General features: G+C 48.0%; 1 protein-coding gene across 31 annotated transcripts in view; it reads right to left on the minus strand.

The window, feature by feature from the left end:
• Positions 1–9,805: 9,805 nt before the first annotated feature.
• FHAD1 (forkhead associated phosphopeptide binding domain 1) overlaps positions 9,806–13,716 on the minus strand; it is a 150,131-nt gene continuing 146,220 nt past the window's right edge. For 17 of the 31 annotated variants that reach the window (XM_063659447.1, XM_054437397.1, XM_054437631.1 and 14 more), the window contains 2 exons: positions 12,664–12,816; positions 9,806–10,138 (listed from right to left, as the gene is read on the minus strand). In XM_063659447.1, coding sequence (XP_063515517.1) covers positions 12,700–12,816 — 117 coding nt within the window. In that variant the 3' untranslated portion in view covers positions 9,806–10,138; positions 12,664–12,699. The remainder of the gene's footprint in view (positions 10,139–12,663; positions 12,817–13,716) is intronic. The other 14 variants (XM_054437517.1, XM_054437490.1, XM_054437406.1 and 11 more) reach the window with 4 other exon arrangements.

Here is a 13,716-nt window from a genome sequence, read left to right on the forward strand (position 1 = left end):
CCCCCGAAGGTGGGACTTGGGCCCTGGCGGGGACCGTGCGCCCCGCCCCCGCCCCCGCCCCCGCGCCCCGCCCCGGGCCCGGGCCTGCGCGGCGTGCGCGTGATCGCTCCCGGCCGCCGGGGGTCGAGTGTACTCTGCGCGCCCCGCCCGCCGTCGTCTGCCCCCCGCGAGGCTGGGGAGCGCGACGGAAAGCCATGCCCCTCTTCGTGCCCACTGTAGCAGCTGAGCGGGAGGGGTCCGGCTGGGGGCCCGGGCCCGGCGGGAAAGAAGAGGGCTCCTCCCCCGCGGCTTGGGTGAGGAGTGGGGCTTGCCGGGGGGCGGGGAGCGAGGGGGGGCGCCGCCCCACCCCCTTCTCCGGAATCCCCACGCCGTGAAGTCATAATCCTGTGTCTGTGACACCCTGTCGGTTGCTATGGAAACGACTCGCTGTTAAACACTGGCGTTCTCAATGAGGGTTGCAGGGGTTCCGAGGCGGACCTGGGGAGCAAAAACCCGTTTAGGGTGAACCGTGGCGGGCGCCGATGGCCTCTTGGAAGAGGACAGACTAGCAGCTGCGAGGGAGATGGGACTGGGCTTCACCCCTGAAAGGGCCCCTGGAGACAGCCGGTGAGGGACAGGGGAAGGGGCTGGTGGTCCTCTCTCCCGAGGCCCCGCACCATCACACGGATGACTTGGCAGAATAGCTGCTGGGCCAGTGTTGTCACCTGTGACTGTACTTTAGGGAAACTCACAGGGAGATCATGATGTCGCCGTTTTGATGGGGTCCCCAGAGGAGAGATGTCCTCCCCCATGGCTCCTGGACAGGACTGGGGAAAGAGTTCAGATAAGTATCTCTGTGGTCTGGGCTGTCACCTTACAACTGCACAACTCTGGACTTCCAGCATCAGAACCACTGGGGCCTAGGTTAATAACACAGATTTCCAGGCTCCAATTTGGACAGACAAAACTGATCTCTGGGGTGGGACCCAGGAATCTACGTGTAAACAAGCACCCAGGGGAGTTCTGCTCACCGAAATTTGAGAATCCCAGATTTAGAAGGAGGACTATGCTCTGTGCATGTTCTCTGAAATGTTGGGTCAATCAGGACGCGTCTACTGAAACTGCTCCAATCAGCCAAGGTGCAGAGAAAAGATGCGTGCAGGGCCCTAAAACCAGTGTGCTCTGGAGGCAGGGAGCTCTCGAGAATGTAATCCAGCAAGCTGTTACAGAGTGATTTGCACAGAACAGACACTCAGTTGATATTTGTCAATTTGCTGTGTTTAAGAACACTGCTGAATTAATTTAAAAGGTATTTTTAAAAGAATGAAATTGAGGAAAAAACCTACAAGGTTCAGAAAATGTGAAGTTCTCATTTACTTGTTTATGAAATTGTTTTTGAGTCCAATAAAGATGCTCAGCTAAAATGATTTTTTTTTAAATCTCAGAATTAAGTTTCTCTTAGTTTTGGGCAGTTTGGTCCAGCTACTTGCAAAAGACAGGCTTCCATATCTCCTGTATGCAGCCCTGAAGGACCCAACAGAAGTAAAATAGTTATTTAAGGAATGCAAAGGACTAGGGACAGGATGCAGATTAAAATGTTTAAGATGATGTCTGCAGATGATGTTTGTAGATGCTTAGGTTTGTTGAATTCTTAGTCTTCCTCACAAAGCAGCTACTTACTTTCAAGACTCTAGTGAGCCTCAATTTACTCCAACTTATGATTTCCAATGGTTCTGCATAAAACTGGGTTGCCGTTTTATGAAATTGTTTGCATCTGCTTGACGTGGGCGCAAACTTCACAGTGAGGAGATAATGTGAGGGTTTTGCCTTCTTGCAAAACAACTTACATATATATGTGAAAAAACTGGGGTTGGGGTTTGAATTATGTGGACTGCCTGTGCGTAGTAAGCTCGCTGGTCAGTTACCTGTTTGGCTTTGTGTGGACACAGCTCTTAGGAGGGAGGGTGGGGGAATTCCTGCTCATTATCTATAGCATCTTGCAGGAGGGCTGCTGAACGCCGAAGCCTTACAACTGTTAAACTCAGGCAGAGCTCAGGAAATGCTGCCCGGATGGGTGAGTCCTTTTAACACCTCTTGGGCTGATTTTTCTCACAGGTTTTCGGGGTTTGCAGAGCTCTGAGACTGTGACCACACGGTGAGACCTCAAGCTGCCCAGTACTGTGGCCCCATTTCAGAGGCCTTGGGCCTGGGGCAGAGGTGGACACTGGGGCTGCCTTTTACTCCAAGTTTTTTTCTTCATTGGTCATTGGTCATTGGGCTCCAAGAAAAGCACTTTTTCAGGAATCAAAGAAGCAGTGATGGAAGGAAAAGCAGAGAAAGCCGATGAGCCCTGAATGGAGGTGAAACTTCCAGGAAATATCACTTGCCTCTTGATTAGGGGAAATCACTTTTGAATGACCCTGAGTTTTGTGCCCCAAGCGCAGATTCTGGCAGAAAGAAACGATCTGGACTGATGACACACTACAGCATTTGGTCATGTGGAAAGAATGATCTTCAGGAAAAATCACACCCTTGGCTTTCAAAGGCTTTTTACAGAGGCAAGGGCGAGCCGGCCAATTCTGACAATATTCCAGTGGCAAGGGAGCCAGGCTGACTTAGTCATCATTACTTGTGTTTCTTCTCTTCCTCCCACATCTCCTTGTATAACTGTCTTTTGGGGAGGGGTGAAGTGATAGTAAGAAAAACAACAGCACTTTGAAAAAGGGACGGGGGGAGAAACAAGAATGGGAGAAAGAGTTGGGGAGAGCTCTTGGGTGATGGGGAGATAGCACTGGGGACGTTCTGAAGCCTGACAGAACTGCGTGGTCCCTCCAGCTGGAGATGCTGGGAAAACAGGAAGGGATTCGGGAGACGGTGGAGATGAAGTTGGCTCATGAAATGCAGGGCTCCCTTAGCACTTTACAAATACCAGCTTACAAGCACTCCACAGTCATCAGGAAACCCTTGATGGATGGAGAAAGATGCACAGAGATCAAAGTTCAGGGGCAGCACCAATATTCATTTGGGGCAATTGGAGTGAGAGCAGCACAGGATCACAGCCTGATTTGGCCTCAGAGGCTTTCTCATCTCTTGCAAGATCTGGAAGCCATGCAAAAGGTGTCATGGGGAGAGGCGCTGATGTCAGGCATTTATGGGACCACTGAGTGGGGGCAAAGAGGCAGGAGAAAAAGCCAGTGATGATGGGTCGACAGCTGCAGGTAGACCCATTTGCAGGTTATTAAACACTAGCTTATCTATTCAGCTCTTTTTTTTTTTTGAGATGGAGTCTTGCTCTGTCGCCCAGGCTGGAGTGCAGTGGCGCAATCTCGGCTCACTGCAACCTCCACCTCCTAGGTTCACGCCATTCTCCTGCCTCAGCCTCCCGAGTAGCTGGGACTACAGGCGTCTGGCACCAGGCCCGGCTAATTTTTTTGTATTTTTAGTAGAGACGGGGTTTCACCGTATTAGCCAGGATGGTCTCGAACTCCTGACCTCGTGATCCACCTGCCTTGGCCTCCCAAAGTGCTGGGATTTCAGGCGTGAGCCACTGCGCCCGGTCCTCCAGCTCTCTTTTTGTGGTTATCTTAGACACTATGAATCTACTTGAAAACCAAGACGATCGATCCTTCAAGTGAGCTGCAGGTGTCCACCTGGGCGTGTTTTCTGCTTCTAAGCCACAGGCAACTCGGTGTGCAAGTTTAACACCCTGATAGGCCCTAGCCTTAGCTCTGTTTTAAACTCCCAAAAAGTGTTTTTGTGTTTGTGTGCATGTGGGGGAGACACCTTAAAATCCAGCAGTGCTGTGTCCACAGTGCTCTCCTGGGCCCCTTCCAAAGATGGGAATAATATGGGCAGCTGGTTTCGATTTTTATACTTGCAACAGCTACTCTGTGAAAGCGGTGTGCAGCAACAGCCAGGCAATCCGGACATACTTATTAAATGTGCTGGGCACTGGGCACTGGGCACTGGTCCTGGAATTCTCCTGGTTGTAGGCAAGCTGGGGGACAGGGAGGTGAGAGCTGGAATAGTCATTTTGAAGTGTGATATTTATTGGACCCCATACTAGGTGACTGATGGAGAGGGCTACCACTCTTCCAGCTAAACTCCGCTCTGGTTGGGACCCAGCAATTATTTTCCATAGCGAATTGTTAATAAAATATCTGTTACTCCCAACACAACCTCCTGGGGGAAGGGACCTGTCTGTCTGCTTCAACTTTGGATCCTCAGTGCCCACATCAGGATACTGGCCTGAGGTGAGTGCTGTAGAAATAGTTGTTGAATGAATGCATGAGGGCCTGCTCTGCCTGAGGGCTGGGGACAGATTGGGTGTTTTCTGTGTCCCCTCCAGAGCATCCGGTGACCCAGTTTTAGGTCTCAAGGTCACTGCCAAGAAAGAGAAGCTGCTAAAGTGACACCTCTGTGCACCCACATGACTTAACACAAAAGTTAACAGGAGCTCTTCAAAAACAAGCCTCTCAAGTGTCTGTCTCTTGTTTTCCCTGAGGACAGCATCAGTGGCATCAGATAGGGGTTGGGGCTGGGTGACCTGCTGGTCCTCAGCCATCACTGTGGCCCAGAGGTCATTTAAGTAGCTCTCTGCTGAGCAGACAGGCAGAGGGAATAGATGGAAGGTACAGGTCAACACTGCGTGTGGTCACCGCGAGGACACCCCAGAGCCTGGGAAACAGACAGGGACATCGTAAAACCAACACATAATGGACCAGTGCAGAGACAGGTAAAACCAGTCAGAAGAAATAGCATGGTGCCTAGCCCAGGGACACCTGACTTAAGGTATTTTTGTTTGTTTGTTTTGTTTTTTGAGACAGGGGTCTCTCTCTGTCACCCAGGCTGGAGTGCAGTGGCATACTCACTGCTCACTGCAGTCTCAACCTCCCAGGCTTAAGCGATCCTCCCACCTCAGCCTCCTTAGTAGTAGCTGGGACTACAGGTGTGCACCACCACATCCAGTTAATTTTTGTATTTTTTTGTAGAGGTGGAGTTTCGCCATGTTGCTCAGGCTGGTCTCAAACTCCTGGGCTCAAGCGATCTGCCCGCCTCGGCCTCCCAAAGTGTGGGGATTACAGGCGTGAACCACCACGCCTGGTTGACCTAAGGTATTAACTAAGAAAGCAGGTGATTCTCAGGGGGGCTGTGAAAGCAGCATGCCTAAGGGAAGGGAACGTACCATGAAGGTGTTGTCTTTTGAGGCTCAGTCCAGGAGAAGCAGGTCTTTTAGACCCAATGACAACGCTCCCTAGTGTGCAGGTGCATCTCTCTGATGACAAAAGGCAGTGTGATTGTGATATTTTATATATATAGTTTTTGTTATTGTTGTTTTTGGGACAGGTCTCACTCTGTCACCCAGACTGGAGTGCAGTGGTAAGAATACGGCTCACTGCAGCCTCAAACTCCCAGTTTCAAGCGATCCTCCCACCTCAGCTTCCTGAGTAGCTGTAACTACAGGCATGCACCACCTGGCTAATTTTTCAAATTTTTTTGTAGAGACTGGGTCTCACTATGTTGCCCAGGCTGGTCTCAAACTCCTGGGTTTAGGCAATCCTCCTGCCTCGGCCTCCCTCAGTACTGGGATTACAAGCGTGAGCCACTGCACCAAGCTGTATTTTGTTTTTTGTCCACGGTTCCCAGCTTATAACGCCCATGGCCCTTGTTAAAGTAAACACGATCTCCCTCCCTGACATTCTTCTACCCTCCTTTCACCTGCCCGCAGCAGGACTCTAATCTGATTCTGGGTGTAATCTCATTGCAGAGAGGGGTCCTGCTGGATACCCTGGAGGAAGGAATGCTACACAGAGGCCGATAAGAATTTGGACAGGCCTTGCTGGGTTTACATCTCTTTTTGTCCAATCCCATTTTGACACAGTTGTCCATGCTCCAATCATGCTTATCCAATGAAGTTTCCATAACAGGCCTGAGAGGACAGGGTTCAGGAGCTTCCGGACAGCTGAGCAGGTGGAGGGTCCTGGAGGGTGGTGTGCCAGGGAGGGTGTGGAAGCTCCGCCCCTTCCCCCATACCTTGTCCTATGCATTCCTTCATCTGCATCCTTTATTTTATTTTTTTTGAGACGGAGTCTCGCTCTTGTCGTCCAGGCTGGAGTGCAATGGTGCGCGATCTTGGCCCACTGCAACCTCCGCCTCCCAACTTCAAGCGATTCTCTTGCCTGAGCCTCCCGAGTAGCTGGGATTACAGGCGCCCACCACCATCCCTGGCTAATTTTTGTACTTTTAGTATAAATGGGGTTTCACATGTTGGCCAGGTTAGTCTTGAACTCCTGACCTCAGGTGATCTACCCACCTCAGCCTCCCAAACTGCTGAGATTACAGGCGTGAGCCACAGTGCCCGGCCTGTATCCTTTATAATATCTTTTATAAACAACCAATCAGTAAATGTGTTACTCTGACTTCTGTGAGCTGCTCTAGCAAATTAATCAAATCCACAGAAGGGTCATGGGAACCCCAACTTGAAGCCTGTCGGTCAGAAGTTCCAGAGTCCTGGACTTGTGACTGGTGTCTGAAGTGGGCAAGTCTTGGGGACTGAGCACCCAGCCTGTGGGATCTGATGCTATCTCCATGCAGATAGCAATGGAATTGAATTGGCGGGCACCTGGCTGCTGCAGAGCTCATCGCTTGCTTGGTGGTGGAGAGAGGTCTCCCTCCACATGTGGTCACAGCATCTTCTGTCTGTGTTGATTGCCTTTGATGTTGATCGAGAGAACAGGAACAAGCACATTGAATGGTGTTCTTTTTTCCCCATATTCAAAGTGGTGTAATGGTTAGGAGGTGGGTTTGGAAATCCCAGTGGGGTGACCTTGGCCAAATTACCTTTCTGGCCTCAGTTTGTCTATAAAATGGGATCCTCTCAAGCACTCCTATCTCTTCCTGGAGTGCTTGAGAGGATTCAATGAGAAAATTTAAGGAAAGTGTTTACTGCAGTGCATGGCACATAGTAAAAGCTCAAAAAGGTCTCAATGATGAAGATGACAATAATCTGGCTTCTAGGTTGTTATGTGGCAGGCAACAGCTGTGCAGATCCTAATAATCTACTCTGGGTGACAATTTAACACAGGGGTTGGCAAACGTGGCCCACTTCCTGTTTTTATAAATAAAGATTTATTGAAACATGGCCATGCTGATTCTTTTACGTATCATGCTGCACTGCTAGAGTTGAGTGGTGGTGATAAGACACCTATGGTCAACAGAGCCCTTGACAGAAGAAAGGATTTACTATTTGGCCCTTTACAGAAAAAGTCTGTCATCTTGTCCTCATTCATTAGTAGACAACCAGCTGGTTCCTGGACTTCCTTGAGGAAAGTGCTATATTAAGCAGTTGTGGGTATAAAGTCTGGGCTCCGACACTTGCTCTGTGGCCTTGGGCAAGTTACTTACCTAGTCTGGGCTCATCATTTTCACAGGTATAACAGGAGTCATGACATGGTGGGGATGAAGTGGGAAATTGTCTGGACCACGCTTTGCATAGTGTCTCATGGCTAGGAAGTACTCTATACAAAGTAGTTACTATTATTAGCTATTATATTTCAACTGATGAAAGGTACAAAGAAACTCCCAGGAAGCGGGTCATTGCTGCATGCCGCTCTCTTTAAAGAACGCCCAGCAGTAATCCCATACGTAGCCAACAAGATATGTGGACGTCAAAAGTAAGTGCTCCTTGGGTGCAGCACACCAACATGGCACATATATACATATGTAACAAACCTGCACGTTGTGCACATGTACCCTAAAACTTAAAGTCTAATAATAATAAAATTAAAAAAAAAAAAGTAAGTGCTCCTATGCAACATACCCAGTAAATTAATGATTCCAACTTCCTTTTCAGTTAAAGCAGTGGATCAGAATTTGAGAAGGAGTAAAGGTCAAGGCTATGAGGTCTAACTAACATGGTAGCATCAGAGCCTGGCCCATAGTAGGCCCCCAGTGTCTACTGGCTGAATGGATGGAGGCTGGTTGTTTAACTGTCAAACCATACTCTCTGGGGATAAGACCACAGTTAGCCAGAAGATAAAGTTTCTGCCTCCAATATTTTTGGGTCTTAGAAAGGAAAACAGTTTGCTAAAGATGACAGGAAACTCAAAACAAGGACCTGTTAATGCTTCCCCCAACTGGACGGAGGCATTGCAAAAGGATTCCTGGGCAACAGATGGGCAAAGAAAAATGTTTAAAAACAAAAGCAGGCACATAAGGTCATGAATTGGCCCAAAATAACCTGGGACACTGAGCAGACGGATGCAAGCAGTGCACCTGATGGAAATGAGGCCAAGCTGATGAGCTGAAATAGCCTCACTGGTGCCCTCCGTCCTGCTTTAGGAGCCTCAGCATGGAAAAGAGGCATGCATTAGCATTATCAGGTTTAGGTTTCCTCACATCCTTAGTGGGTTGCTTTCATTCCTAAGTCCCTAAGAAATTGGAAACCACTCCACTTATCAGGAGCACACTTTGGAATGCAGATCTGGAAGCTATTTTTTCCCTCCAGACATTTCATGACTTTGGTTTCTACAACAGCAGGCGATGGTGATGCTGCCAAGTTTCAAGAGAAGGGCACCTTATCTGCAAAGTCACGAATCCAAGGATCCACATGGGTTCCCACTGGCAAGGGCGGAAGGAAGTTGTGTGTCTTAGCTTCTTGAAAGATCAGAAGAAGATTGGGAGGTTTGGGTATACAGGTACCTCATTGTACCATGGTGCAACCCCCAGGGGAAAGACTGCTGGTAGCTTCTCAGAATCAGTAGTGGGTGGGGGCTGTGTAGCAGAGCATCATAGTAAATGCCCATTTGGTTGCAATGAACAGAAACTCAAACCAGCTAAAGCAAAAAGAGGGCATCTATAGGGAAGAAAAGCCAGCTCCTGATGTCCAAGCCTGACTCTTCAGCTTTGCTTAGCCACTGATTCTCTGACCTTCCTCATTTCCTCCTAGTAAACTCTCTTTCTGTTTAAGTTAGCCACAGGAGGTATCTGTTGTTTACAACCAAGGGATCTTGAGTGATACAAAGGGTCCTAGTGGAACCCAAGGGCAGTCACTGGAACTGGCCTTTACAAGGAAGGGAACTGGGAATCAGAAAGTCACTGGGAATCAAGGTAACTTTCTTCTGGGTCGGCTGGGAATGTATTCAGCTTCAAATAGCAGAAAACCCAATGTGAGTAGATTGTAAAAATCTGGAGCTCCTCCCACACAGACTCTGGCTTTATCTGATGGGATATTAACAAACATAAGGCAAGTAGAGACTTGAAAAGTGCTTGTGCATTGGGGCTTGTTCTCACCTGCTGTTCTTGGGAACCTGTGGCCACCACATGTGAACGAGCCTAGTCCAGTCAGCTGAAGGATGAGTGGGCCTGCTGAGCAGAGACAAAGCGTGGCAGTGGAAGGCCTCTCTAGACCAGGTTTCTCAACCTCAGTGCTATTGACATTTTAGATCAAATAATTCTTTGTTGTGGGGAGTTCTTTTGTCCATTGTAGAATGTTTAGCAGCACCTTTGGCCTCTACCTCTAGAAGGGCACCTGCCCTTCCTTTGTTGTGACAACTAAAATTATGTCCAGACATGGCCAAAGTTCTCTTGGGGGGCAAAATTGCTCCTTGTTGAGAACTACTGCCCTAACCCAACTTGCCTGCCAAGGCCAGGTATATGAGGCCAGGTGTATGAAAGAGGCCATTCTAAACCATCCAGCCCCAGCCAAGACAGTCCAGACAGGAAAAGTGTGCAGCTTGACCCATGGAATCAAAAGAAATAGTATTTGTCATTTTAAGTCACTCAGTTTGGGTGGTTTGTTCCACAGCACAAATACATAGACCTGACTACAGTGGCTTAAATAGATAGGGATTTATTTGTCCTATACAACAGGAAGTACAGAGGTAGGCATTTCATTCATGGTTCAGAGCCCAGTGATTCTCAGAGAAGGCTCACCCGGGCCTTCTCGTCCCTCCACTCCACTATCCTTTGGCCTGCTGCTGGTGTCTGCTGATCCCCAAGGTGGCTGTTCCAGCTTCTGGTCTGAGCTCCAGGAGTGAGGAGACATGACAAAGGTACCAAGGGTGAATGCTTTCACCTCGAGAAGCTGGAAGGGAAGCCCTCCACAGGGGCTTTTCCTTACATGTCATTAGCGAGATTGGTCCAACATGGCCCATCCTAGCTGCAAGGGAGGCGGGAAAATCATGGCGATTAGCTTTGAGCCTATAAGGTAGAGGAAAGTGATGGCTGAGCAATGACTAAGTAGACTTAGTATCTGCTGAGCAGCTGCAGTATCTGCTGCACTGCCTCTGTGGGTTTTTTGTCTCTCCTTGCTGCATATCTATTCTAGCCTCCTTTTTTCTGAAGACTGGCTTTGTTTCCCTGAACACAAGTGGGGAAATGTCTGCTCTAGCCCTGGAACTGCATCAAGATTCTCAGCTCTATATTTGGGGATATAGTACAGTCTAATACCAGGTTCTTTAATATATTAGGTTTTTGAACATTTCTGAGATTTTCTAGAGTATTTGTAAAGTCAAGTTACACTCTCCTTTCTTACTGAATTTATTTTTTTTTTGAGACAAAGTGTTGCTCTGTTGCCCAGGCTGGAATGCAGTGGTACAGTCATAGCTCATTGCAGCCTCAACCTCCTGGGCTCAAGCGATCCTCCCAGCACAGCCTCCCAAATAGTTGTGACTACTGGCACACACCACCACACCGGCTAATTTTTAAGTATCTTGTAGAGACAGAGTCTCACTGTGTTGTCCAGGCTGATATGGAACTCCTAGGCTCAAGCAATCCTCCTGCCTCAGCCTCTCAAAGTGTTAGGATTACAGATGTGAGCCACCATGCCTGGCCTCTCACTGGCTTTAGATCCTAACCATGTGTAAGATGTGCCTCCGGTGGAATATCACACGGAGAGTTTGTCCTACTTCCCCCAGGTTTAATGGGTTTAAAGAATATATTTGGTTTTAAAATATAAAAAAATTTTTATTGTGGCTTTTTAAAAATAAAGTAGGCTGGGTGTGGTAGCTCATGCCTGTAATCCCATCACTTTGGGAGGCCAAGGTGGGTGGATCACCTGAGGTCAGGAGTTCCAGACCAGCCTGGCCAACATGGCGAAACCCCATCTCTACTAAAAATACAAAAAATTAGCCGGGTGTGGTGGCGGGTGCCTGTAATCCCAGCTACTTGGGAGGGTGAGGCTGGGGAATCGCTTGAACCCGGGAGGCGGAGGTTGCAGTGAGCGGAGATTGCGCCATTGCACTCCAGCCTGGGCAACCAGAGCGAAACTCCGTCTCAAAAAAAAAAAAAAAAAAAGTATTCATGATTTCTGGCTCTTCCATTTTTTTTTTTTGGCTGCCTGGCCACACAAGAATGGCAGTGAGGGCACGGATGGATGGAGAGAAGGCAGAACTTGGAAGGAGCAGAGAGTGCAGCAAGGAAAATGGGGGTCTCTCCAAACACCGTGGAACAGGAGTGTGTGTACCTAGGCAGTGTGTGCTCTTTGGTGACTAGGGACTTGGTCTGTCCTTGTGGCCTGGGACTGTAACAACTAGGCCATCTGGTGTATCAGAATGGACAGTATGAGATGGAATTAGAAACCTGGGTTCAAGACCCAACTCTTGAGTTGACTAGCTGTGTGATTTTAGGCAGGCCACGGAAGCCACGGAAGTTCTCAGGGCCTCTGCTTCCTCATCTGTCAAATGGGGAGTGTAATACTATTTACCTCCCAGGGATGACGGAGGATTAAATGAGATGTGTTTTGAAAATTGTAGAGTGCTATATAGACGTTAGTCATTATTACGGAAGCAATAAAACTGATTGGTGTTCTAAATTTATTACAATAAACTGAGATTTTTTTTTTTTTTTTTTTGAGATGGAGTCTTGCTCTGTCACTCAGGCTAGAGTGCAGTTGTGTGATCTTGGCTCACTGCAATCACCACCTCCCAGGTTGAAGTGATTCTCCTGTCTCAGCCTCCCGAGTAGCTGGGATTACAGGCCCGGCCATTTTTTTGTTTTTTTTTTAAGACGGATTCTCACTCTGTTGCTCAGGCTGGAGTGCAATGGTGTGGTCTCGGCTCACTGCAACCTCTGCCTCCCAGGTTCAAGTGATTCTCCCGCCTCAGCCTCCTGAGTAACTGGGACTACAGGCCTATGCCACCACACCCGGCTAATTTTTGTATTTTTAGTAGAGACAGGGATTCACTATGTTTGCCAGGCTGGTCTCAAACTCCTGATCTTGTAATCCGCCTGCCTCGGCCTCCCAAAGTGCTGAGATTACAGGCATGAGCCATCCTGCCAGGCCATAACTGAGATTTGAATTCACTATCCCAAGGCCCTGAGAGCTCCAAGGTTACAATTCTGCCCTAAGGCTCCAGTAGAAGTCTTAGGTTTTCTCAAGTGTGAGTCTGTTGGAAGTCTTAGGAGGTTTGATATTTGGGAACATCATGACCCAACGTGGACCACATAATTATATCTACCAGGCCTGGACATCTGGGTTACACACTTCTATTCTTCATATACCTGAGTCTGTGTACATTCATAGGTATTTTTAAAAAAGAACCCTTCTCCCCACACACTCCAAAATATAATATTGTTCAAAATACTGGTCTAGGAAGCGAAACACTAGGGTAACAATCTTTAACGTCCTACAAAAGCAACTCAGTATTTTGACACAGATGACACAGAAGAGTCACATGAACTCACAGAGGATCACACGAGGCCTGGTGGGACGAGGTTTCTCTAGTACTTTCCACTTTGCTTAGAATGCAAAAGGCTCTGGCTGGACTTGCTGGAGGTCTCTTTTCTCAGCATCCCTCTTTCTTGGTCCATCTTTAGGGAGGCTTTTCTGGTTCCAACCTTTAACAAGCAAGAGAAAAAACACACAAACTCCATTCAGCAAGACTCCAATTGTTCCACTCAAGTAGTTTTGTTATTTTTTATTTTATTTATTTATTTATTTTTTTTTTTGAGATGGAGTCTTGCTCTGTCGCCCAGACTGGAGTACAGTGGCACAATCTCACTGCAAGCTCACTGCCAGCTCCGCCTCCCGGGTTCCCGCCATTCTCCTGCCTCAGTCTCCCGAGTAGCTGGGACTACAGGCGCCCGCCACCACACCTGGCTAATTATTTTTGTATTTTTTTTTTTTAGTAGAGACGAGGTTTCACTGTGTTAGCCAGGATGGTCTCGATCTCCTGACCTCGTGATCCGCCCACCTTGGCCTCCCAAAGTGCTGGGATTACAGGCTTGAGCCACCGCGCCCGGCCTTATTTAATTATTTTTAACATGAGGAGAACTAGACACTTCCCATGTATTTTATTGTATTGAACTTATTTATTTACTTATTATTATTATTTTTTGAGACAGAGTCTTGTTCTGTGGCCCAGGCTGGAGTGCAGTGGCGTGATCTCTGCTCACTGCAACCTCCACCTCACGGAGTCAAGTGATTCTCCTGCCTCAGCCTGCCAAGCAGCTGGGACTACAGGCACATGCCGCCACACCCGGCTAATTTTTGTATTTTTAGTAGAGATGGGGTTTCACCATGTTGGTCAGGTTGGTCTGGAACTCCTGACCTCAAGTGATCTGCCCGCTTTGGCCTCCCACGGTGCTAGGATTACAGGCATGAGCCACTGCACCCGGCTGGTTTTGTTATATTTTTGTACATAAAATAAAATGTTTGTTGTAAAAAATATATATATACACACACACGTAGATATGAGCAAAAAAGAGATAAAATGACTCATCATTATCACATTACTC

Source organism: Pongo pygmaeus, chromosome 1 (assembly GCF_028885625.2).
Source record: "Pongo pygmaeus isolate AG05252 chromosome 1, NHGRI_mPonPyg2-v2.0_pri, whole genome shotgun sequence".
In the NCBI taxonomy this organism is placed as follows: Eukaryota; Metazoa; Chordata; class Mammalia; order Primates; family Hominidae; genus Pongo; species Pongo pygmaeus.